General features: G+C 40.0%; 1 protein-coding gene across 7 annotated transcripts in view; it reads right to left on the bottom strand.

The window, feature by feature from the left end:
- Opa1 (OPA1, mitochondrial dynamin like GTPase) overlaps positions 1 to 21,641 on the bottom strand; it is a 76,975-nt gene extending 55,334 nt beyond the window's left edge. The window contains 8 exon segments of one of the 7 annotated variants that reach the window (NM_001433907.1): positions 488 to 541; positions 5,181 to 5,291; positions 13,074 to 13,141; positions 13,938 to 13,991; positions 14,417 to 14,524; positions 15,677 to 15,773; positions 16,172 to 16,490; positions 21,377 to 21,555. In NM_001433907.1, coding sequence (NP_001420836.1) covers positions 488 to 541; positions 5,181 to 5,291; positions 13,074 to 13,141; positions 13,938 to 13,991; positions 14,417 to 14,524; positions 15,677 to 15,773; positions 16,172 to 16,490; positions 21,377 to 21,408 — 843 coding nt within the window. In that variant the 5' untranslated portion in view covers positions 21,409 to 21,555. 7 annotated transcript variants of the gene reach the window in all.
- Positions 21,642 to 25,004: the final 3,363 nt, after the last annotated feature.

Here is a 25,004-nt window from a genome sequence, read left to right on the forward strand (position 1 = left end):
CAGAAATAGCTTTAAGAAAAATTTTTTATATTGATTTCAGGATTCAAGAAAACAAAGAAAGGGGTTTGGGGATTCATGAGAAATATGTGAAGTCTCAAATTTCTTTACTTTGTATCTAGCCTAGCAAGTGACAATAAAAGCATTAATTCTTTCAGCCACCCCCCTGCCCCAGCAGTTTATCTTTAAAATCAGAATGAGATTCACTCCAAATAGGAATCTCTCCAAGAGTGAGTTAACCTGGTATTCACGTGGTTCCCTATTTCTCAATTAGCTTTTGTAGATACAAAAATTACTGCTAGAGATAAGGGCCTGCCACTAAGCACTGCGACGTTCACTTCACTGGAAAGGGAGCACTGTCACCTCTCTACAGAAGCCCCTGGGGCTGAGGCACTGCTCACTGTCTCAGTGCTTCCCCCACTTGTGATACCCTGGGCTCAGATCACGAGGAAAAACAGAAGGGCTGGCTCCTCTTACTGACTACAGTTACCTGAGTATGCAGAAGTTCTTCCTGAAGTTGGTCAATCTTTTCTTTGTCTGACACCTAAATATTTAAAATAGCTTAATTAGGGTTACATACAATATATAACAAGATGAAGTTTTAAAGCAACACTAAGAGTATAAGTGTATTTAAAATAAAACAAATCAAGTGAATATTTAAGATAATAAAAACTTATACTCGTTAATAAAAAGTTCATCAAAATCTTATGACATAGAAGCATCAGGAGTCACTGTCCTGTTACCATGCTAGTCATCTGTTAAGAAAGACTTGTTAGACACAGAGGAGATGAACATCTGGGCTTCCTCTATCCTGAGCTGCTTTGTACTAAAGCACAGAGAGGAACCTAACGTCTTGAGCACTACCATTTTTCCAGAAACAAGTATGGGGAAACCATGCACGTTGCTGCCTTCAGCTACTGAAACAGCTCACTGGTCCCACTGATCTTCTAAAGAACAACTTTCAGCTTCCTCACTAGCAGCACTAGCATCTCCAGAGGGGAGTGGAGCCAGAGGCTTGTTCTAATTTAAATTAGATTCCAGTGAAAGGTCAGCTAACTTTCAACAGAGCAGCGGTGTCTGTAGAAAGAAAACCAAGATAAGCAACTACAGCTTATCTGAACATAAATAAAATTCACAGGTATTGTGCAAAATACTTCAAATTGTTACTAACAGTTCTAAGACAAACTTTTTAAAAGCTTCCAGGTTTCATGGTATAATAAGAGTTTAAAGTAGTCACAATACAAAAACAGAAAACACAATGAAAACGATGTCACTTATGACAAGGTCACACAAGTGTGCACTGACTTCATGATAGGGCAGAGCTGTCTTCCTTGGATCTTAAATGATTTCTTTACTGAGGTAGACATTAATAAGTCTCGTCCATGCTACAAAATGTTATTTTTAGATTTTTAAGTCCAAATTCTAAATAACCTTTCTAAATCTCTCCATATTTTCATGGATGATAATATATTTTTTCTCCTTAAATGTATATGTTTGAAACCTAAAATTATTTTGAAAAGAGATTTTTTTTAACAGAAATTTTGTTTTTAGCCTTGAGTGGGAAGAGACTTGCTGATACAGTTTACATCTTCACTCTGATTATCTGTGCTCGGGTAGACTGGACAAGAATTATTAAGTCTTAAAATGTGAGGAGGAGCCAGGCAAGTCAAAGAACCCACAGCCCAAAGACCAAGCCCTAAAGGGCCCATCCGAGTCAGAGCACTCCACACTAAGACCACAGACATGCTGCCATTCTGTTAAAGTATGATCATGAACATTGTGATGTAGACTAAGTTCCTGGTTCACTTTAAAAGTACTGAGACTAACTTTCTTCTACTAAACATTCACCCAACTGTAGTGACTCTACTGTAAGATACGTAAACACTGCGCCTTTCCACTGCTTTGCTTAACTTTTTCGTTTTGAGGCAGAGTCTTACTATGTAGACCAGGCTGGCCTCAGACTCAGACTGTTCTGCTTCTGCTTCCCAAGGGGGCTGGGCTGTAAGGTGTTTGCCACCGTCATCAGCTTTGGGTTTTAAATGCAAATTGAGAGATTTTCTGAAATATACCTTGAATTACTATAAAAAATTCAATGGTATGCAGCATGTGGAATAAGAATTAAGAAGCTAAAAGGGGCTGGAGAGATGGCCCAGTGGTTAAGAGCACTGACTGCTCTTCCAGATGTCCTGAGTTCAAATCCCAGCAACCACATGGTGGCTCACAACCATCTGTAATGAGATTTGATGCCCTCTTCTGGTGTGTCTGAAGACAGCTACAGTGTACTCATAAATTTAAAATAAATAAATCTTTAAAAATAAAACAAAACAACCTAAAATAATTAAATTAAAAAGTTAAAATGTTAATGGAAGCCAAGGGCTATTAAAGGTTAACTTAGTAATTTGGTTAAAATAAAGGAAACTATATAAGAAGGTAAAACAATTAATTAGAATATTACAAAAAGGCATACTTCCTAGCTGCTTCATTTAAAAAGGATCAAAATCGACGTTTTAAAGTAGGAGGTATAGATAGAACTTAGATCTCATTTTTTCCCCTAAGATCTAGGATGAAAATTCTTAGGTTTATAAAACAAGTATTAAAGATTGGTATGAAGATAGCTTACATGTTTTCTTAGAGACTAGCATGAGCTCTCTCTAATCTGTCGTTTGTTGTAGTTATTTTTTAATGTGCATGGGCCTGTGTGTGTCTGTATGTATGTATGCATGCCCATGTGTATGCCTGTGTCCATGTGTGTGGAAGCCAGAAGACTAGTTTGGTCCCAGAGACACTACACACCCCTTAGAGAAAGGGTCTCCAGTGCTCTAGAGCTCTCCAATTAGACCCAGCCGGCCAGGGAGCCCCAGCACTGGGACTCTGCTACTTGGGTTCTGGGGTCAAACTCAGATCCTCATGCTTGTGAGGCCTGCACGCCCTGCTGCCTCTTTAGACAGCTTAGACATGCTTTCCTCCAGTGGCTTTACTAGTAAAGCTCAGCTATTTACAACACGAGGCACGCTCTGTTGTGTAATGTATTTAGTTTCCACTATGAAATTAATTTTAAAGTCACCCTGACAGGAAGCAGAGCTTTTCTACAATTCCAAGGCTGTGAACCTGATGGAGAAAGGGTGGGACCTTCCCCACAAGTGAGCTCATGTCAGAGAAAAACCCTCAGCTCGGTGTGAGAACAAAACTGACTTTAGAACTTATTTTCTACAGTAAGTCACTGTGGCTATTCTGAAATACTCAAGTATGTACCTGAGAATCTCCGGAAAAGTATGAATATATACTCACAGGAGGAAAATTACCAACACCTCCTGCCCCTGGTTACCTCTTTTGCTCAGAAAATACAGGCAAACATTTGACTTCTAACAAAATATTAAAAAACAGAGACCTAGATTTTCAAGAACGAAGAAATAATTAGAGGACTTCAAAGTACCTATGGTTTATTTTAGGTCTTATGTAAACCTTAAATGCCTAGAATGATAAAAATCTCAGGAATACAGATTTTGGTTGAGATGGTGAAGAGCTGATGTCATCTGTGCACTAACTTTAGGGAGCAGAGGAAGACAAGGTAAGGAACTAGTGTTTAGGACGGTAAGCAGAATGGGCTCATTGTGGAATAGTATAAATTCTTTTTAAAGGCCCATTAACTTTCACACAAGGCAACTACACAGTCTGCAGGAACCAGTCCTGTTGTGTTCCACTAGGTGTTCCATTACAAACAAACCAGACACAGTTCAGTTCTGTCACTATCCTTCACAAACTGCCACAGAGAGGAACCACAGGGTCATGTAAGTAACTACGCAAACAGACCAGGAGTGACAGGTGTCCTTAAGTCTGAAGACAGACTTGTAAAGCAGGCCTAAACTGAACATTCATGTTCGGACTCTCAGAAAATCAGCCAGAACTTATTACTTATATTCCGGGAATGGTCAGAACTAGAAGCATTATTATAGTCTTACATTGCATTTTATATCTTAAGATAGCAGACAGATGGGCCTCATTTCAGTCTTATCATTATGAAAAAAAGACCAAATTGTAATGGTACCAATTCATAATTCTAGGTAACATTCCAGAACACACAAACTTCTCCCACTTCTTTCTGTAACAAAGCTATGGTATGGATGGCTCGGTGAAGGCACCTACCTTCTTAGAATATTTCAATGATAGACTCACAACATATGCAAACACAGAATGTTCAAATAAGTCTTTCCTCAAATCAAGACCCCCCCCTCCCCGTCTGTCTTATTTCCCCCTGAGAAAAGGTTTCACTTTTATAGCCCTGGCTGTCCTAGAACCTGCTCTGTAGACCAGGCTGGCCTTGAACTCACAGGGGATACACCGGCCTCTGCCTCCCCAGTGCTAGGATTAAAGGTGGTCATCACCACTGCCAGCTACATCTCCTTTAAACCAAAAGATGAAATAATTTTTCTTTTTCTACTTATTTACTCATCCACTGAAAACTGAACAATATATTGTTGTTGGTTGCACAGCCACGGAATTGAGAAAAGGCAGGAAATGACATTAAGCAGACATGGAATTATGGTGACAACTCTCCCGCACTGACCACCAGTTAGCCAGTAGAAGCACTGTACTAAACCTGTATCTAGGTAGCCAGTAGAAGCACTGTACTAAACCTGTATCTAGTCTCTCCCTTGACTTAGATGCAAATGAGAAGCTAGCTATATGATGGATCCCTTTTCCTGAATATATTTTGTACATAGCTTTAATATTTTTCTGGTCTTACTTAAAAATTTCTCTAAGAGACGAGATAATTTCTGCCTATAAATGCACAATCATCACACTCACTTCATTGTGAGAAAAGTCTGTGTAGGACACAGGGACTGACCCTATGGGACTCTGGTGTTAAAAGCACACTTTTAAGGATTTCGTACAGCTTCAACTCCCAATTATTCGAGTGACTCAACTGTACCACACAAACAGCTGTTCATAATTTCATTCTAAACGCAAATGTACAGACTTACAGATGACCTAAACTGCTAGACTTGAGCTTCTATTCTGGGCTTTGGCTACCCTACCCACTTTGGGGTAAGATGTATCCTTTCAATTGACTTTGTTAAGCACACTTTCCAGTGACTGGAGTCCAGCAATGGTTAGGGTGATCTGGTCTGGCAGAAATGACCAATTAGTGTGATGCATCAGTAGCCCCTTAAGCCATCCGTCACCTTGCGCTTCTGTTGAGCATAGCTCGTGCTATACTGGCCAGCGGCTCTGCGGGCTTCCTCTTCGTGCTCTTGGATTTGCTGTTGTAAGAGAATGAGCTCACCAAGCAGACCCTGCCATGAGTTTACAATGAGGAGAAGAGGAAAAGTGGGGAGGGAGAACAATGTTAAACCAAAGGGCACAACAGAAGAACAGATGCAAGACAGGGAGGGGTGGATAGCTTAAAACAAAAATGGAGACTCAGACACCTAAAGCACTGTCCCACAAGTGCGCTCTGCACTGCACTTCCATTTCCCCTTAGTAAAACTGGGTTCTTATAAAAGCAAAACAGCATGGCTTAAAAAGTGAGAGTGCAATAACCCCTAAGCAGCCAGCCAGCCGGCCGGCCGGCACCAACACAGTGAAGCTAGACTGATGGACATGCTCAAGGGAGCCGGCGTGGCAGGTCCCTGGATGTCTTGGTAAAACCCTTTATAAAATTGCCAATGTGCGCTAATGTATGCTGTTGACTTGAAACACTACATACGAAATTCAACTGCATTTTCACTTTTTATGAGCTGTTTTGACATAGAAATAGGCTCTGAGAAAGTAACTGAGTACATATCAATTACTAAAAAAACATAATTAAGATACCGAGACAATACAGTTATTATAAAAACTGAAAAGTTAGAGCCAGTTTTGGCCACGTTACCTTTTTTCTCTCTAACACTGAGTCTACTCAACCACTAAAGGTTAAGCTGGTAGGCTGTGATTACACTGTGTTCACATGTGCCACAATGCTAAGCCCATGTGGTCTTCTGGGCAGTGCTTCCCGGGGTGGCAGGTGCTGTCCACTGAGGAGAGGGGTGGGTGCCTCTGTTATAAATTGCTGGCCTATGAGATGGCCAACCTTGGGATAAAAGCAGCTAAGGCTCAACACTGATACTAGATTGATGGGTTCTCAATCAGAAAAAACGAAAACAGTGACGTTTCAGCAAACAACCAATTTGAATAGTGTAGTGTGTTAGAAACAATAGGCTCACAATTGCCCAGTCATAAAACTAAAGGCCAGAAAGCTAGTAATTATTAAAACAACCTAAACCAGGACTTCAGAGCTTCAGATTTAAAAAAAAAAAAAAAAGTAAAAAATGCCATGTTTTGTATCGTCAGAAAATCTCTTAATATAAACAAGCTGGTTAATGGTTTGTTCAAATGTTAGTTTGTGGGCTCACCCAAGGGCTTACTTAATTTACCTTATATAACCCAAGAACCTAGGTAACCATAAATGAGCTCCCAAAATAATATGGGGAGGTGTAGCATCACAGTAATATAAAGATTGATATAAAAGTGGGGATTCTGTTTTATTCTTAGTTTTGATACTAATGATTACTGTCAGTATCAGACAATGAATGAAACTGGTTTACAGCAAATCAAAGGATGAAAGTAGCTTGAAATTTCAACATGTTTCCAGATTCAATAGTATAAGAGGAACTCATAAAACTTGATGCTATCTTTTAAGATATAGATATTATCTTTAAGATATATATTTTAACATATACGTATATACACATACACACACACACACGGTCATTGACAAATTTACCAAAGTCACCTACCATCTTCATTATCCCATAATTTTTGTCATCCCATACATCAAATAACAAACAGTAATTTAACAGTGCTACCCACTTGCTCATTGACCTTCATTATCATGTCCTCCAACCACCCAACTGCTCGGCTCACACAAAACAACGGTCTTTAAAGAAGGCTTCCTATGTGAGCCTGAGGGTGTGTCCAACCTTCACGGCATAAAACCACAATCTTACGCCAAACATTGTATTTGTATGAGGTTTTTTGCTGCTGTTGGGTTTTGTTTTGTTTGTTTTTTAAATATTTTTTGGTAAGTCAATTATGCAGCTTTTAAGTGTAAACTTTGTAGGCCACAACTAGTGTCACAGTGTCAAAAGGCGGGACACACCTGGTAGCATCTGTTAATATTTACTTACCACTAAAACGCTATCTTAGAAACTATCAAGTAATTTTGACTCAGCTTGACTGCCCCACCCTGAGTCACTGCTTCTGCCTAAGCACAGTTGCGTAGTTACATGGTGGCATCTATGAGACTATCAGGAAATACTCTTTCTAGTGACACCTCACTTTCCTTCCAAGCTGCTACTGAAGCACTGCTATGTGAAGATAGGTGAAATTAACTGTTACCTCCTAAAAAAAAGTAGGAGAAAACAAGAATTAGACACAGAAAAAACTATCGACACTATGTTATGCATCTTAAGATCAGCTCTCCCCAACTTTAAGTACCAGTTCACAAGCTGTACCTTTGCTAGTCTCTGAGCACACAGAATAGCAGAGACAGATGGACAGAGAGCCTTAGACAGACAAAACAGATCTGTGCCAGTGAACACTCTCCAGAGCTTAAACCTTCGCTCAAGAGACAGTCATTTAGAAACTAAGATTCAGTCATTGTTATAAATCATGACTATAATTAACACTATAGAAGGTAATTTCTATAATTTACCTTCTATAATTTATAAAATAAAGCCCCACTTTGAGACAGGTTTCACCCCATAATTCTAGCTGGCCTGGAACTGGCTCTGTAGACCAGGCTGGTCTTGAACTCACAGAGATCTGCCCGGTGCTGTCATTAGAGGCATGAGCCACTATGCCTGGCTCAGAAGGAAATGCTCTTTAATGATCTGGTCATTGTTTGACACTGTAATTCTGTCTCATGTTTCAGGTATAACATTCACAGTTGTAAAAAATATGACAGCATCAAAATCAAGAAAATTAGTTTTAACAAGAGTTATACAAAACAACTAAAAGTACTAGTTTAAGATTTAATGAGTTTGGTGGAAAAGATTTTAATAAATTTGAGGTATTATATGCCATGGTCTAAATATCAGCTCCCCCAAATTCATAGTGAAGCCTAACCTAACACCAGCCTATGCCTGGTGATGAGGTCACAGGCCTCCAGGTTAAGTGTTCTTGTAAAAGAGACTCCAGGAACTGCTTAGCCTCTTCTGCCATATATATATGGAGAGAGAGAGAGAGGGAGGGAGGGAGAGAGAGAGAGAGAGAGAGAGAGAGAGAGAGAGAGAGAGAGACAGAGAGAGAGACAGAGAGAGAGAGAGAGAGACACAATGCTCACCAGACATCACTCCCACCAGCACCTTAATCTGCTATCCCAGCTCCAGCACTGCGAGGAATATACTGTTGTTTATAATGCAGCCATTTGTGGCATTTCTGTAATAAAGCTGGAACAGGCTAATTACATCACTTGCTATGTTAACCCACACAGGTCTTAAAAACCTTGGCTTCCAGCAAGCCTCCTTTCCCAGCCTCCTGAGCGGCTGGCACTGAGACAATGTGCCACTGTTTATGTGAGTACCTAGCACCTTAAGTAAGGCCTGGCACATCTGAGATGTGGTACAGGGTTTGGCACGTATTGTTGATTGAGTGAGTTGGGCACAGCTGATTTTATCTATCTCTCACCTGTTTCTAGTGTAAGATTAATTTAAATTGGGCAGCCACTGGTTGGCCGTTCCCTTACTTTCTACTCCTTCCTTATTCCTGCACCTCTTAAGGCAGCAACGCTTGTGGGTGGAAGGTTTTGTGGCTGGGTTGGTGTCTCTTCCTCCACTGGAAGTCTTGCCTGGTTATAGCAGGTGACCATTTCATAGGCCCTATTGCTAAGAGTCTTAGCTAGGAAACTTCGATAGGGATGCAAAGTAAATACAGTAATTAGTGAAAAAAAGATAATTTAAAACCCTTTAGAAGGTATATAGTCAGTCCTACAAACCATTTCCAATTTTTCACAATGTCCAAAAAGACTTCATAACAAAACAAGAAGAATTAATAAAATGTTAAATGCCATTAACATACAATGAGTCACAGAAAGTGATGACCGTTGTTGTCACTGGCCCTTAACTCTTAACAGCTTTACATTTACTTAGGAGTTACTCCTCATAACCTTTCAAGGGGGCTTCCTTTTTTCAACAGAGGAAATCAGGAACTCAGAGAAGCTAAACCATTTGTTGAGGGTTACAGTTTAGAAAACAGAAAAAACAGGACCTGTGATTGCAAAATCTGCATCAGTACCACCCCATAATCCTGCAGAGCTCTCTGTTCAGAGTGCCTTTGGCCCATCGGTATCAACCTACACATCAAAGAGCACAGTGGCAGGATCACTGCAGAGAAAAGAGTTGACAACCTGTGGTGGGCAGGCTGAGTAGCTTACAGAGACATTATGGTCTGCAAACCCAAACAAAGTATCTAATATCTAATATCAGGCCCTGTATATATGCCAAACTACGTTTTGGTTTAGTAAAAAGAACTGTATTCCTAAGCAGTACTTCCTAAACTTTGAATAACTTGTTTAGCTAAAAAACAAAACAAAACAAACAAACCCAAACTTGGTTTCCTTGCATATTATTGCTCAAGATACTTATGAATGCAAAATTTGTTATTGGTTGTCAAAAATGAAGTGTCTTCCTGAATGTAAAACTTGTTATAGGCTGCCAAAATGAATGTCTTCCTCCTTTGAAATATTTTTTTCTCCAATCAGAAATAGCACACTATATAATTTACTATTTGGACATTTTCTACAAATAGTTTTAAGAGATAAAATGGCTATCAGTAATTATCAATATTACAATTTCCATTAAATCTTTGTTTGGAAGGGTCTACCTATAACAGTATGATTTATTGATACATTTTCATACTAGTTTTGAATGACATAAACACACAACAAACTTCTTCTTGGCAATGCCGCAAGGCTGTCTGCTCCTCCTACTTTTCCTCTGATCTACTAAGTACACTGTGCTGTGTAGTCTTGGTAAGAATTTATCTAATCTATGCTAGTAGCTGTGCAGAAAACAAGAATTCCTCAAACCGGAAGTACTTGATGGTGCTGGGTTACAATTATTGGGTCCACTCACTCACTAAAACAGGCTTTCCTCTCCAGGTCCCAATTTGGCTTCTGAAGGTTTTAAGTTCTCCAGATTCCAAGGACTTTACAAAGTTCACACAAATATTTCCTCCAGCGAATAAAAATGTTAAAATTTTCCTCCCAATTTTAAACCTTTGATTAATATAACCGTTCATTATAAAGTAGTATTATTATATGCCAGCATGATTTACATGTCTAAACTTGGGATTACCACCACACGAATGGTGTCCACAATCTAGCAGATGTGTGCTCAGGCAGAAGCAAAGGAATGATGATTACTTGGACTACTGCAGTGTCTTACGCCTTCTGTGCTTTCTCCCCTGTAATCCCCAGACGCACAAGGCTAGTGAGTCAGGATGGGAAGCACAAGCCAGCAGCCCACTCTGCTCAGTCTGACTCGCTCCTACGATGTGACAGTGTGCTCCCTCAGCTCCCTTTACTTCAGTTGGCTTTGAGGGGTCCAAACTATTCCTCTACTGCCAGACTTTTTGGATGTGCTCCCCTATGAGAGAGGGCAGACCTTTATTTCAGTTCTAGCTATAGAAATGTATTCCCATTACTATTATTTAAAAATCTTGCATGTCCTTTTTTTTCTAGTAGAGAAGGACCACAACCATGAACCTGACTGCTTCACACCCTGAACACAATGTAGGTGAAACCAGGCATATTCAGGCTGGTATAGCTGTTGATCACAATATGATTTTAATGAGTACATCTTAAGATCTAAGACTAAACAATAAAAAGGTAATGAGAAACTCTGGATGTCATCCACGAACTTCTGATGACCACGCAAATCTTTGGAACTGACACCTGGGGGGGCTGGAGAGATGGTTCACTGGTTAGGGCTGCTATTCTAGAGGATGAAGGCTCCCTTCCCAGTACCCACAGAGCAGCTCACAACTGACTGTAATTCTAGTCTTGGGATCAAACACCCCTTTTGCTTCTGTGGGCACACATGTAGTGTACAGGCAAAACACCCCCACAAACAAACAAACAAAAACATACCTGGATGATGTAAAAAAGGCTACCTACCACCAGGCTCATGTCAGTCCTTGCACAATGATATCCAAACATCACTTAGTAGGCAAGGTTCATCCGGTCACACCAACGTATCTATCTGGACCTTGTCTACAAGGCTCATTATTACCCTCAAGTATCCTAGAAACAACACTGCATCGAGGGAACCTAAAACTATCTGCTGCACATCAACATCTTCTACCATATTAGCATCTTCTATAATTTGACTTAATTAAAACCTGTAATAAAAGCAGCACAGGCATAATTCTAGACTTGATTCTTTACAATAAATCACTGGAGAAATACTTGGTAAGCTTGGACAATTTAATAAATGTATGTGAGAATACAAGTGGCCGAGGATTCTGGAAGAGGATGTCAGGTCCTCCAGCACTAATTACAGGTTGTGGCAAGCCACTTCTTGTGGGTCCTCTGCAAGACCAAGAAGTACTCTGATTGGCTGAGTCATATCTCTAGCCCCAAAGGATAAGTTCCATCAGGGGAAAGTAATTACCATAAATTCAGATAAAGGAGGAGCCTACAAGGGGCATTTATTGTCAAACAAGCAAAGGAATATTAAAAAAAACAACATTTATTTTCATGTCAATTGAATAAAATCAAATCTACATCAATAAGTGATTCCCCAAGATGCATTCTCTTGCTTCCTCTCTAGTGCAGAGTCAATCACAGAACACTCATGTATCATTTTGGCAGAGTTTTAGGGGACTTACCTGAGTTGAGTCTGAACAAAGTGGCCACAGAACATGTGAGTGAGTGAGAAAGCAGACCCCGGCGTATCCACTGATTTAGGCAAAAGCACTGCAGCTTAAGGATCTACACTTCCAACCTGTCTGTCGCATGGGCCCTTCTCCTCGGATCAACTCATTAGGTTTACTGGCTTTCGTGGTCAAGGCTTTCTCTGGCTTAAAATCAGCGACATTTGTCAAGCCATATTCTAGCACTATCCCTCAATGCAAAACCAAGAGGCTCCTTAACTAAAATTATCTCTACTAAAAACAGGTCAAAACGAAAGCAAATACAAAACTCTGAAGTATGTTTTACCTAAAAAGTGAACAAAAAGAAATCTTAGAAATATATTTAAAAATTGGGATAGAATAAAAAAAGGTTCAAGTTGAAAGAAAGGGAAAGAAATAGAAATACAGAAATTATTTCTTTCTGCTCCTTAATAATCATAAAATTATTTCTTTCCCATGATGCTTTAAAGTTCAGTATAAATTAAATGGTCCACATTTAAATGTTTACAGAATATTTTACTCACAAATTTATTTATCTAGACATTATTTTTACAAAACTTTATATATAATTATTTATTTTCTAGTTAAAGATGACCATTATGGTAGAGCACATGGGCAGACATGTAGAGGAAGTCACATGACATAGCTCAGCAGTTCTCTACGTTTCATATGCAATGGCCCCACAGGGTCCACATGCATTAGTCTGAGGAGGGGCCATACTGACAAACCTCTCAACTCTCCATACACAACCCTGTAGCGTCTCAGTACGTAAGAACTGACTTACTCACTAGTAACTCACTTTCTACTCTCTCATGTCTTTCCTTGGAAGCAATCGTAAGTCTCCAGAAGAGCAAGAAGGTTCTATGCATAAACCCGGTATGCTGTACGCTGTGTCCTCCTGGAGAGCTGTGAACATGCTGACTGTGTGCAAAGTCCCAAGAAAGAGAAGACCTCTTAAACCGTCTACGCTGGCTTTTCCCTTTCATGTACAGTTTATAACACACCCTTGAAGCTATTTCACAGAGCATAACTGAAGGGGAGGCTGTCTCTGCTCTATTCCAGAACAGCTGCACTAACACCTGAAGTTTTCTAGAAATATATTAGCATTTTTAAATATTTCAAAAATTGGGGAAAAGCTAAGTTTTCCGGGACTCCCTGTGAGATGATCTCTGTTTTATACTTACCTTCCTATAGTGCTTGTCACTTTCGGATCCATGATCTGTTGCTCTAAATGCTGTTTCTCCAGGTGAACCTTAAAGATAAACACACTTGTTTACATTCTCCAATGACGTCAACAGCCTAAGCTAAATTCCAATCACAGCTAAGCAATTAACAGTAAGTGGGGTGCGAGGAGACCGAGGACACATCCCAGCGGCAGAGTGAGTTCTTGCCTCGTCTACACTGGGTCCCCAGCACTGCAACAGGAAAACCAAAACAAACAAGTCCCAGCCAGGCAGATGCATGCCTGGGATCCCAGCGCCTACCCTCAGGAGGCCGAGGCTGGGCTGAACGTGAGATCAAAGCTCAAAAGAAACCAAACGAGCTTCAAAGAATAGATTTTTATTTTTAAGAAAATGACTGGCAATCAATGTCAGAAAATCTCGAACCATCAATTTTTAAACTATAAGTGAGAATTGCGAGCTCTTTGGTAAGGATGGCTTTACAAAGCAGCGCTCACAGCTGAGTCAAGCACCACTGCCAGCAGACACCGTGTGTAGCACAAAGCACATTTAAGTGTCACCATGACAGGGCAGATGAGACAAGCTAAAATTACTTTTCATTTCAATTTTTTCCAAGAAAACACTTTGGCTAAGCAAATTTTCTTTTAATAAGTTTAAATCATGTATTTAGCAATTTGTTTTGTTATGAATATACTGTCTTTTATTATTTCCATCAAAAAGGATATAAGTTTGCGTAATCAGTTCTGGGTTTAAAGATCAGCATATACAAGCAGGATTATAAATTTGGTCTCCAATTTTATTTGCGACTAGTTTATTAGAAGCGTTTAAAAGGCATGTTAAGATCAGCAAAAATGTCTCGTTACACACCTAACAAGAGAAGTGGCTCAGAAGCTTCTATGACTTCACTAACCAATTTGGGACCTGTAAAAAGTCAGCAAAAGGGGAAATAAAAATTTAATAATAAGCAGAGATGTCTGAGATTTCAGACTTATATCATATTAGGAAACAATTGGGCAAATATGCCAGGATAAACCCTTTAAATTATACTTCTTATGATCTGTAATGATTAAATGTAAGGTAGCAATATCGGTTTGAGGCAGTGATGAAAAGCAAATGCATAGGTGGTCTCATCTCCTTGTCAAGAAGGGATGTCTCTTCTCACCAACAAAGAGCTAAGCACACAGTTTCTTACCAACTTCATGCTAAAAATGAAAAGCATTGTGCAAACTCTGTGTTTACCTTGTGTTAAAATTGAATGCTTTTGCATTTGTTTTCATTAACAAAGAAGACCCATCTGTGCACCCTGCCTCTGAGGCTCCTCAGCCCTGGGAAAAGCCCCTCCTTACCCGCAGTGAAGAAATCCTTCAACAAGCTGAGGCTTTCGGCGATCTTGTCCAGGTCAGGAGCGAAATTGGCGAGGTCTTCTGAACTGGGAAGGGCTTTTCTGATTTTCTCTAGAGGGGACCAAAACACGAGTAACAGACAGTCTTGAGGGAGGAGACAGCCAAGATACTAGGGTTACAGATATGTCAACTTGCTTACACCTCAAGTCAGTCCTACAAATACTGTCAACTCCACTCATAGATGAAACACCAGGGCGCACAGTATGGGAGAATGGGAGCCAGGGGTTAAGACCAGGCAGCCCAGCCTCAGAATCCAGCCTCTCAGTCATCACACAAAGATATTGGTAAGGACATCATGTTACATGGTACTAACATGTATTCTTCTTAAAAAATGAAGCTGTCCCTTTCCTAAAAATACCTTTGTCCATGGCTACATTTAAGAGGTACTATGAGGAGGCACTTTTGTAGATGAACTCCACCTCCATAGCTCTTAAAAGGGACTCCAAGTCTTTAAGCTCATGAGTTACTTGCCATCAGCGACTGACTGTCCTCACTCACTTGTTACAGCAGGGGCAGTGTTTTAAGGGGTGAAGTCACTCTGCACACCAACAGACTTTTAAGGAACTTGGCTGCAGAAAGTAGAAACAACCAAGCTAGTCTACCAAAAAAGCGATAGCTTAGGGTCCTAGTGTGTATGACGCAGGCGATGTTGCTATGTGGAAAGGCTGCTAACAGCAAGGAAACGCAGAGACAAAGTGCTAGGTAGCAAACACAAGGCACACCTACTTATGACTAGGTAACTCTTAAATAAGAAACAGGTTAACCCATTCAATAAATAAGCGAAGCTAGAGGAAAGTAGTTCAAAAGGGGGGTGGCAGTCATGTTAAAATGAGAATATTGGATACTTATTCTTATATTCTTTTTCCTCTGGGTTGGCAAATTGGCTCAATGGGTAAGAGTGTCTGTCAACCCACAGGTAACCACGGATCCCTTTTAATTACAAAAGACTCCCACAAAATGTCTTCTGATCTCTATACACATCCCTTGGAATGCACATGTGTATCTGCATGTGTGTGCCTACTAGTGTGAGACACACATATAAATAAATGTAATGAAAATTAATTTTTATTTTATAGATTATTACTTTCATTACTAAAATAAAACTATCACATATTTGACTCAAGCTTTAAAACTACAATGCAACTATTTCTACTGCCATCCCCTCAGAACCCAAAAGCTATTTATAATGTTGATGATACAAACCCAAATCAATATACTCATCAATTTCCCATATAAAGTCAGGCACAATCCACTTATAGTCACTAAGGTCTGGTATCATATCTTTCCATTCATCGAAGGTCTAAAAGACAAGAATGCATGTCAATCAGGTACTCCAAATGCCATAAACCAATATAAAGAGAAAGCATGTTGATTAAAACAGTCTTCAAGGAGAATGTATCACGTATAGAACTTTTAAGGAACAACGTTTTTAAGGAACAAATTAAAATAGCAATGTTTAGAAACAAATTTAAGTGTTCTTACTCCCAGACCAGGGTTCCATCTTCCAGGTCATCTATAATTTTGGTTAATATTTAATAGCACCATAAGATATAGGACATAGTACACATATACAGTGACTGCTTCAATAGCTAGTTACATTTTACTCACTAAAGAAAAATGACAATTTCTTTCTACTATGCTATACAAATTTACAATATTTTGGAACAATTAGAATTTAAAGTAAGAAAGTAAACTCACTTTTTTGGCTGTATAGCCACCTCCAACAGCAGATCCCAGTATAATATATCGAAGTTTTAAGAGCCTTGCAGCTAACCTTGCTGGCCAAAAGTTCCTGCGGGGTTGGTAGCCATATTTAGTTGGAGAAAGTTTCAATTTATGTAAAGAAAGGTTAGTTAGAGAAGAGAATTGCTGAAAAGATGTCCTTAATTGGGGTCTTTGAAGCTTGAGGGCAGGATGATGTGAACGATAAATACTTCGGGAAACCAGATGCAGTTTTTGGAGCGGTACGTTTCTTTGTACTCCAGAGCTGTGCTTCACTAAGGATTGGCAGACTTCACTGAAAAAACAAACAAGAATGGGAGAAACATAAGAGAAGGTAACAATGCCTAAGAATAGCAGAAAAGGTCACGCATGCATACTGACAAGCCATGCCCCATCACACGCTAGTTTGCTTTGTGCCAGCTCAATCTTGTTGAAAATCCTGCCACAAAAATAACCCGCACTACCCCATTCTACAGCTGAAGGAAAATGTGGCACAAAGTATAAACACAACCGGCCCCAGACGACACTAATGCAAGGAATAAAGGTGGAATATTAGTTCAGGTCCAGGGACTCCAGACTCTCTATGCTAATCTACTATATGTGGGCTGTGATACTTTCTGGTTCAAGGAACTGAAACCAAAGAGGGAAGAGGTGGGCATTTGTTTTACCAACAGCTGTGCACTATAATAGCTGGTAACAAAAATGCATGCATTTTTTAAGTTTAAAATTTCTATTATAACTCATTTTATGTGTATTGGTGCTTTGCCTGCATGCATAGCTGGGCACTTGTTTGAATGGTACCAGCAGAAGCCAGAGAGGCATTGGATCTCCTGGAACTGGAGTTACAGATGGTTGTGAGCTTCAAATGGGTCATGGAAACCAAACCCAGGTCCTATGCAAGAGCAGCTTTCTGTTCAGCCCCACAATAAGGTATTCCTGACATAGAGGTAATACAGTAAAAGGAGGACCAGACCAGCAATTGCCTTCAGAACCCGAGGAATCTGCCAGGGAGGACATAAGGATGCCAAGTGCATGTGTGTGAGGAGGCTTCCTAGGCTGAGCTGTCATCAACACTGGCATCTGTAGCAGGCTCACATCCCCTGCACACCCTGTAAGAGCCCTGGGCTCACATCCCCTGCACACTCTGTAAGAGCCCTGGGCTCACATCCCCTGCACACTCTGTAAGAGCCCTGAAAAGAAAGCTGCTAGGAGAAGTAATTAAAACCAGAAAACACAACTTGGTCAGCCATCCATCCGTCTCACTGCATGAACAAATCGTCTGCATCAGTCATTGGCTTTCAAGCTTAAATGTGATCACATATCCAGACCCGGCAGCAAATGAGGGGCTCTTAACATGATATCATGTGTATTGACAGGATTCCTGAAAATACTGTAAACTTAAATAAGAGCATGTTCAAAAATATTAGAGAATACAAAATGTAGATTTAAACATTAAAAAGAGCTTAGTAAATACTAAAAAAGCAGTTTATTAAAAGTAAAGCTGTGCTTGCATATATATTAACAGCAGAAAATAAATTTAGAATATATTCTAATATAAATATAGAATATATCCTATATTCTATAATACAGAATAAAGAAAAAAATGCAGAAAACATAAGCTATGATACAAAGCAATGGTATCAAAGTGGGAGGACAGGAGGTATAGTGTTGCACAGGGGTACATGACAATGGTCCATTGGCATCAGGGAATAAAGATGCATATAGTGTGCACTGTGGGTGCATGGAGGTGTATACAGTGTGCACTGGGAGGGGGAAGGAGATGTATACAGTGTGCACTGTGGGTGCATGGAGATGTATACAGTGTGCACTGTGGGTGTGTGGAGTTGCATACAGTGTGCACTGTGGCTGCATGGGTAAGTTTGGGGGCTTTCTGTTTGTTTACAGTAGATCTGCCTTTTATTGTGCATACTCATAAACAGATCATAATATAGCAAGGACTTACAACATGTAGTTTTATGACTTGGCTTACAACTTAGTACATTACAAACATTTCCTCTTTTACAACAGTTAACTGTGTAGCTTGAAGAAAACATCAACTAATCTTCTAGGAGAGATGTCCTTCCAAGGTGACCTCATATCTTTCACAATGCATGGAGAAAAATAGGGAGCCCATATCTTAATTACCTTCCTATAGATATAGAAACTTGCCCTTCAGTGATTTAACTCTTTCGTTTTCTGTGACTGGGTCTTGCTCTTTAACTCTTTTGGACCTGGTATTGCTAAGTAGCTCAGCCTGGCCTTGAACTTCTAGCTTTGTCTCAGTTTTCTGAGTATTGAGACTACAGGTGTAAAATGGCTTGATGATGTTGGCTTTTTAATGTGCATCTACTTAAGCATCAATCAAGAAATCCATTTTATCTTCCCCAACCTTTATCTGTCATTAATGAAAGCAGTATATTACTTAATCTTATTTTTTTTTTTTTTGGTTCTTTTTTTCGGAGCTGGGGACCGAACCCAGGGCCTTGCGCTTCCTAGGTAAGCGCTCTACCACTGAGCTAAATCCCCAGCCCCACTTAATCTTATTTTTAAAGTAGGCATATAATGCAAATAGTTAATCATAATACAAGTAAATAAATAACATTTTAAGATAGATATGCGTATGAACATTTTGGGGCAGATGCATATTTTTCTTTTTAAAGCAGATGAAGGGCAGGGGTTGTATTCAGAAATGAAGAACATACTGGACCTATCTAAGAAATTACATTTTCTTTTAGAAGTATTCAGAAAGAAAAAGAACAGATGCACTGGAAGGAAGAAAATAAAGTTGAAGAAAAATTTTGCAGAACTGAAGAGAATTGTAAAATCAAAGGTCAAGCCAGACCAGTGCTGAAAAAGAAAACCCACAGCCGAACAAAGCCTTAGTAATCTGGGACAGATGGCAGAGTTGAGAAAGACCCGAAAAGTGGCTAAGGAGAGGGAAAGACTTCCTTATCCAAAGGAGCTTAAAAACTAAAGTCAAGCCAGGCAGTGGTGGTGCATGCCTTTAATCCCAGCACTTGGGAGGCAGAGGGAAGTAGGTCTCTGTGAGTTCGAGGCCAGCCAGAGGTACACAAAGCAACCCTGTCTGGAACAACAACAACAACAACAATAACAACAACAACAACAACAACAACAACAACAAAAACCCCAAACAAACAAAAAACAGTGAGAAAAAAAATCCAAAAGTCAAATGTAATAAAGTACATCTCCCACGTAACCTACCTCACCTACCACGTCATTTACCTACACGGAGCTGTGCAGTACAAAATCATGTTTTCATTAGTTTTACACAAATATTTACTGCACCCCCCAAAGTGTTGGTCATCGGTCTTCCATTTGACTTGTGCAAGAGAAGTATATTTATCTGTATATGGAAAGTCTGTTTTAACCTCATAGAGTAGCACTTAGCTGCATAATTTCATAACTTAGCAGGAACTATGCTGTGCAAGGCAAATTCCAGAGCCTGGGGGTTTCTGGTTTTCCATTTCTTCCATTAGCTAAACCGTGCTTGGGCATAAGACATTCTAAAGCATGACTGTAGAAACATGTTCAAAACTTCAGAAACAATGTAGCCCAATGAAACGTAACTATATTAAACAAACAATACAAACTACAAACCTGTTTATTTGTAAACTCAATTTTAAGTGTTTCCTAGATACCTCTTTAGCAAGAGTAAGCTATCTTCTGCACTTTTTTCATGCTTTATAGAAAATTAGATGTCTCTACTTAATTATCAAACAGCAGCAATATAAAGGCTGTAAATAGCTCATTTCAATAGCAAAGGTTGTGAACTTACTGCTAAATTAGAACCCCACAAGATTAAAAATGACCACATTGTAGCAGAGGCAATTTGGACTCAATTAATTATGATGGAACAAATGGGTTCCAGTCCTTATAAGCATAATACCTCATTTACACCATTAAAAAAGCTTTGGGGGGCAGGGCTGGTGAAATGACTTATTGGTTAAGAAGAAGGGCTACTCTTCCTGAAGACATATTGGATTCCCAGCACCCACATGGTGACTCACAACTGTCTGCTACTCTAGTCTAAGTGACTGTCATCTGTCCTCTGTGGTTAGCAGACACACAGACATACTTGCTGGTGAAACAGATACAAACACATTTTGAAACGTTCTAGGGGCTGTAGAGATGACTGATGCTTCTTGCAGAGGACCTGAGTTCAGTTTCCAGTATCTACCTGGGGCAGCTCAACTGCCTGCAACTCCTTCTCCAGGGAGATCCTACCCCTCCACCCAGAGAGGGCACCTGTACTCATGTTCCCATACAAATCTCTCCTCCCCACCACAATTAAAACAAAATCCTTTCAAAGTTCTAAATAAAATTTAAGACCAATGTTTAAAGGTGAAATTAATTCAGAAGAACTAAACATTCTCCATCTTCCTTGGTGTAAACTACTTCCTATAGTCAAAAGTCTGAAACAACGTGCTAAACTTGGGGGCTATTGGAAAAAATTCATATATAATATCAAATTTAGGATCAGTAAGTGCATATAGGAATTCATATAGGTACAACTATTTTATGATTTTCTACTTTAGAACAAGACTAGGGCAACAACATCTGCGAGATTAGAAAAGTGCATCACATTCTATCAAAGTGTACCTCAACACTGAACAAAATCTCCTCTGAGGGGGCATTTCTTAAACAGCCCGATATCATGTGCATCACTCTCTAGGTTTGACAGAGAGTCAGCCAGAGAGTCAGGCAAACGGGCAGAGAGCCCTTTCACACATAAGTATGAAAGTGCACAGTTTCAAGTATGCTGCTGCAATTGCTTCCAAGGAGCTGCAAGTGCAAAGTATATATGGCGTATGTCTGGAAGAAGACAGTTAAATGACACACACAGCGATACAAGGACAGTGCCTGGCCAGGTCGGAATGGCAACAATAAAAGCAGCAACTAGAGACAGATAACAGCGAGATCCCAAGGGCAGGGACAGCAACGATGGGCCAAGGCATCAAAAATCCTGTTGAACGGGGAGTGGTCACCGGCCAACTCCCGTCACTCCTCCGGGTACTTAAACATTCGCGAGAATTCTCAAAGAGCTCCGGCCTGGCCTGAGGGTCGGTCACCTGCACATTCAGGAAGTAGTGATGGGTCAACCCCACCGTCCAGATGGCCCAGAACGTGACATAACGGGGCCAGGTCGCAGGCCGCACTTACCAGGCCAGGGCAGCCCGACCTGCTCGCCACATCCCGCCAGCGCAGACCACACACAGGCGCCGAGACGGCCACGGGGGAGCCCCGTGTCGGCCCCACTCCGACTCCTGCTCCAGCAATGACCCAGGAAGCGGCCCTCAGCAACAAGGGCATAGAGCAGCCGCCGAGTCCCTCCCAATGGCGCATGGACTTCCGCAAGATCCGGCTGGGCTCCCGTAGTCAGTCCGTCCCCGAAATAACCACCTACAGGAACGCTAGGCAGGCTGCACAAATGTGCCGCGGATAACGTGCGCGTGCGCTAGAGCCTGTGGGCGGGACTTGTATAGTGCTCCTCCTCTTGGCTCCGCCCCCAAAGTGTCCGGGTTGGAATTCTGAAAATAAACTTACCCCATTAAGGATTCCGGGAGGTCTGGGCGGGCTGGGCGCGGGAAATCCCCACGATTAATATTTACTGGAGCAGCCAATATAAGGAGACCTGTTTCAAAGCATTTTCGTAACCTAACAACCTTATAGCCAGGAGATCTAGTCTAGGTATGCCAGGCACCTAGGTCTGAGATCTGATCCAGAAAGGGACTTCTGACATTTAAGCTTTAGGTTAGGAATAAACACATATCGTTTTATGAAGGCACAGATGATTTTTTTAAATTCTCTCTTTTGTTGGCTTTCATCTGAATTTAATGGCGCCGATTTATTGAAATGATCCTTGTCAAGGTCTCTTAACAGCGCCACATCTCTAGCAATGCCCCCTCCGTAGTATTTAGCAAAGTTGTCTTCTTAGTTTCCTTTTGACTTTCAAGACGTCAGATTCATTTTTCCCTTTCCTTATAATCCACCCCCCCCCAACTCCTCCCTAACAAACCCTTTTCGGACATGGTTGATTCCTAGTCTCCTAGCTACCTGCTTCTCCCAGTTGTTTTCTTTTCTTTTCTTTTCTTTTCTTTTCTTTTCTTTTCTTTTCTTTTCTTTTCTTTTTTTTTTTTCCCGGAGCTGGGGACCGAACCCAGGGCCTTGCGCTTGCTAGGCAAGCGCTCTACCACTGAGCTAAATCCCCAACCTCCAGTTGTTTTTTTAATGTTCAAAAGTTCCAGTTAGGTTTTGGGCCTTTTGGGTTTCTTCCTTTCTTTAGCTACATTTCCTTCTTAATAATTAAATTATTTGCATTACTCTAAATAACGCTCTTTCATCATCAACCATTTTTTGTATTTTTAAAAGGAAATTGGGGCTCATAAAAGGAATATTGTCTGTGAAAGATTATGAAGCCAACTAATGCCATTATTGGGAACTAAAATTGGAGAGTCTTGTACTTTACCTCACATCAAAGACATATTCATTTCATCCATCTTCCCCCTTCTCTGTCTCTGTCAGTCTGTCTCTCTCTCTCCCTCTCTGACTCTCTCCATCTCTTTCTCTTTTCCTCTATCCCCCTTCCTCCCCCACTCTATCCCCCTTTCTTGCTCGAGTGCACACACACACACACACACACACACACACACACACACACACACACACACAAAATCCACCATCACCAGCAGCCAAAATAAATCCCCTTTCACTTAGTTATCATGATCATAAATCAGGACCTATCTACTCACAATACTGTCAAGTATATAAAGGCAACAGTCTGACAGTAAACATTCCTATTGCAGGACTGGAGGGGCATATTTACTATGGTGACTGTCTCAAAGATAGCTGTAGATAGAAACTTGCTATGAACCCTAACCAGTATAAACTAGTATAGAAACCAGTTTAAACTGCAACCCTTTCTAGTATTGAATAAAAATGCATTTGTTGTTGTTGCTTCCTGATTCTTGTTTAGAAAACACAAAAGGAAGAAATCACATGATGGCTGCTTCCATGTGTAACTTGTCTATGCATTTTACAAAGCCCCTGTTTTGTAATTCTACTTCTAGGCTGCACTGAACGGATCTTATGTGCAGCTAATGTCTACTTTATATTAAATGGCAAAATATTAGAGTTAGCCTAAAAGTCTCTAGATAGTAGTTAATTAAGTGAATTACATTCATACTAGCCACCAAAACCTATGAGCGCTCAGTATCCAAATGGAGAGGATCTGAAATAGATTTGCTCTAATTTGAAATGGCTTTAATCTAGGTTTTATTTTGTTTTAACGTCACAAAGCTGCCAAAGAAATGAGAAGAAGAAAATTTAATAGAAGCCATGCTTCAAATACTCGTTTCAACCAGCCTGTTTTCTATATCCAGTATATTATCTAATAAGGATGAGTTATTCAATCCCATCTAAAATAGGCCACCCGTCTGCTAGTGTATCTGTTGTGAATGTGTTTAAGGTAAGAGGGCTAGACTGAGGTAGGAAGTTTGGGAGGTGGCCATGCCTTAAGTGATACTTTCAAGTTATAATGGGTTTATATGATACCCACTTCACTCTATGTACACTGGGTACACTGTACATCTACTTATAGTGCTGAGTAGAAAAATTAGTCAAACTGTTATGAACTCAAACCACCACCACTAGTTCAAATTCAGGCCACGGAGTTGTTTTGCTTGGCTACACAGTGTGAAATGACATTGGACTTCTTGCTGTCACTTAAAAACAGAGAAAATTTACATTTAGATAAACCAGTATTCTTAAAATATCAAACAACATCAAGCCCTAATCTTTAAAAAATAAAACCTGGGGGGGGGGTTGTTGAGTGTTTCATATTCCTTCCTGAAATTGAATGCATCAATTGCTGTGATTGTGATCTTATTTTTCTTAGGAAAATCAAGAGAATTTTAAAAATATAAATCATTTTTTATAGAAAACTTATTAACTGATATACTGGAGGGAGTGGTTCTCCACCCTCCCAATACTGTGATTTTTAATATGGTTCCTCATGTCATGGTGACTCTTATCCATAAAGTTATTTTTATTGCTACTTCATAACTGTACTTTTTCTACTGTTAAAAATCATGTGCAAATTTCTGATGGTCTTAGGCGACCCCTATGATAGGGCTGTTTGATTCCCCAAAGGGGTCATGACCCCAGGCTGAGAACCACTGATTTAGAGGGTTTAATGTTTCTAAAGCAATAAGATCCCCTCAGAAGATCGTAACTACACAAGTAAACTACACAAGTAAACTGCGATGTTCAAGGAATATAGTTGAACATGATATACAACAAATACTCATGTGTTATAAATTCACATTATGAACATAACCCAGGAAAATATTGAAGGCAATGTGCCTTACTGAAGAGCAATGAGGAAAGGACTCATTGCTTCCTAAGTGGGAGGGAGAACACCTTTGTTTTTTATTTGTTAACTTGTATACTCACCACAAGCAAAGATGTTAACTGTATCTTCTGGTCTAGGAGTCATGGAAGACTTTGTTAACTTGTATATTACTGGACACAAACAAAGATGTTAACTGTATCTTCTGATCTAGGAGTCACGGAATACTTTTACTATTTAAAACTAAAATTTCAGGTTCAGATGGGAACTGAGCACCCCAGAAGTTAAAACTATCAAAGTATCTACCTTATGCAGAGCAATCCTGTTTAGTTATCCACTTGATCGGTGATCTTTAAGAAGAGCAGAGAAATATTGGAAACCTACACATCTGTGCTTGACTATGAGTATGAATTTAAAGTTTTTATTAAGTTTCTCTGCAAA

Source organism: Rattus norvegicus, chromosome 11 (assembly GCF_021556685.1).
Source record: "Rattus norvegicus strain SHRSP/BbbUtx chromosome 11, alternate assembly SHRSP_T2T, whole genome shotgun sequence".
NCBI lineage: Eukaryota > Metazoa > Chordata > Mammalia > Rodentia > Muridae > Rattus > Rattus norvegicus.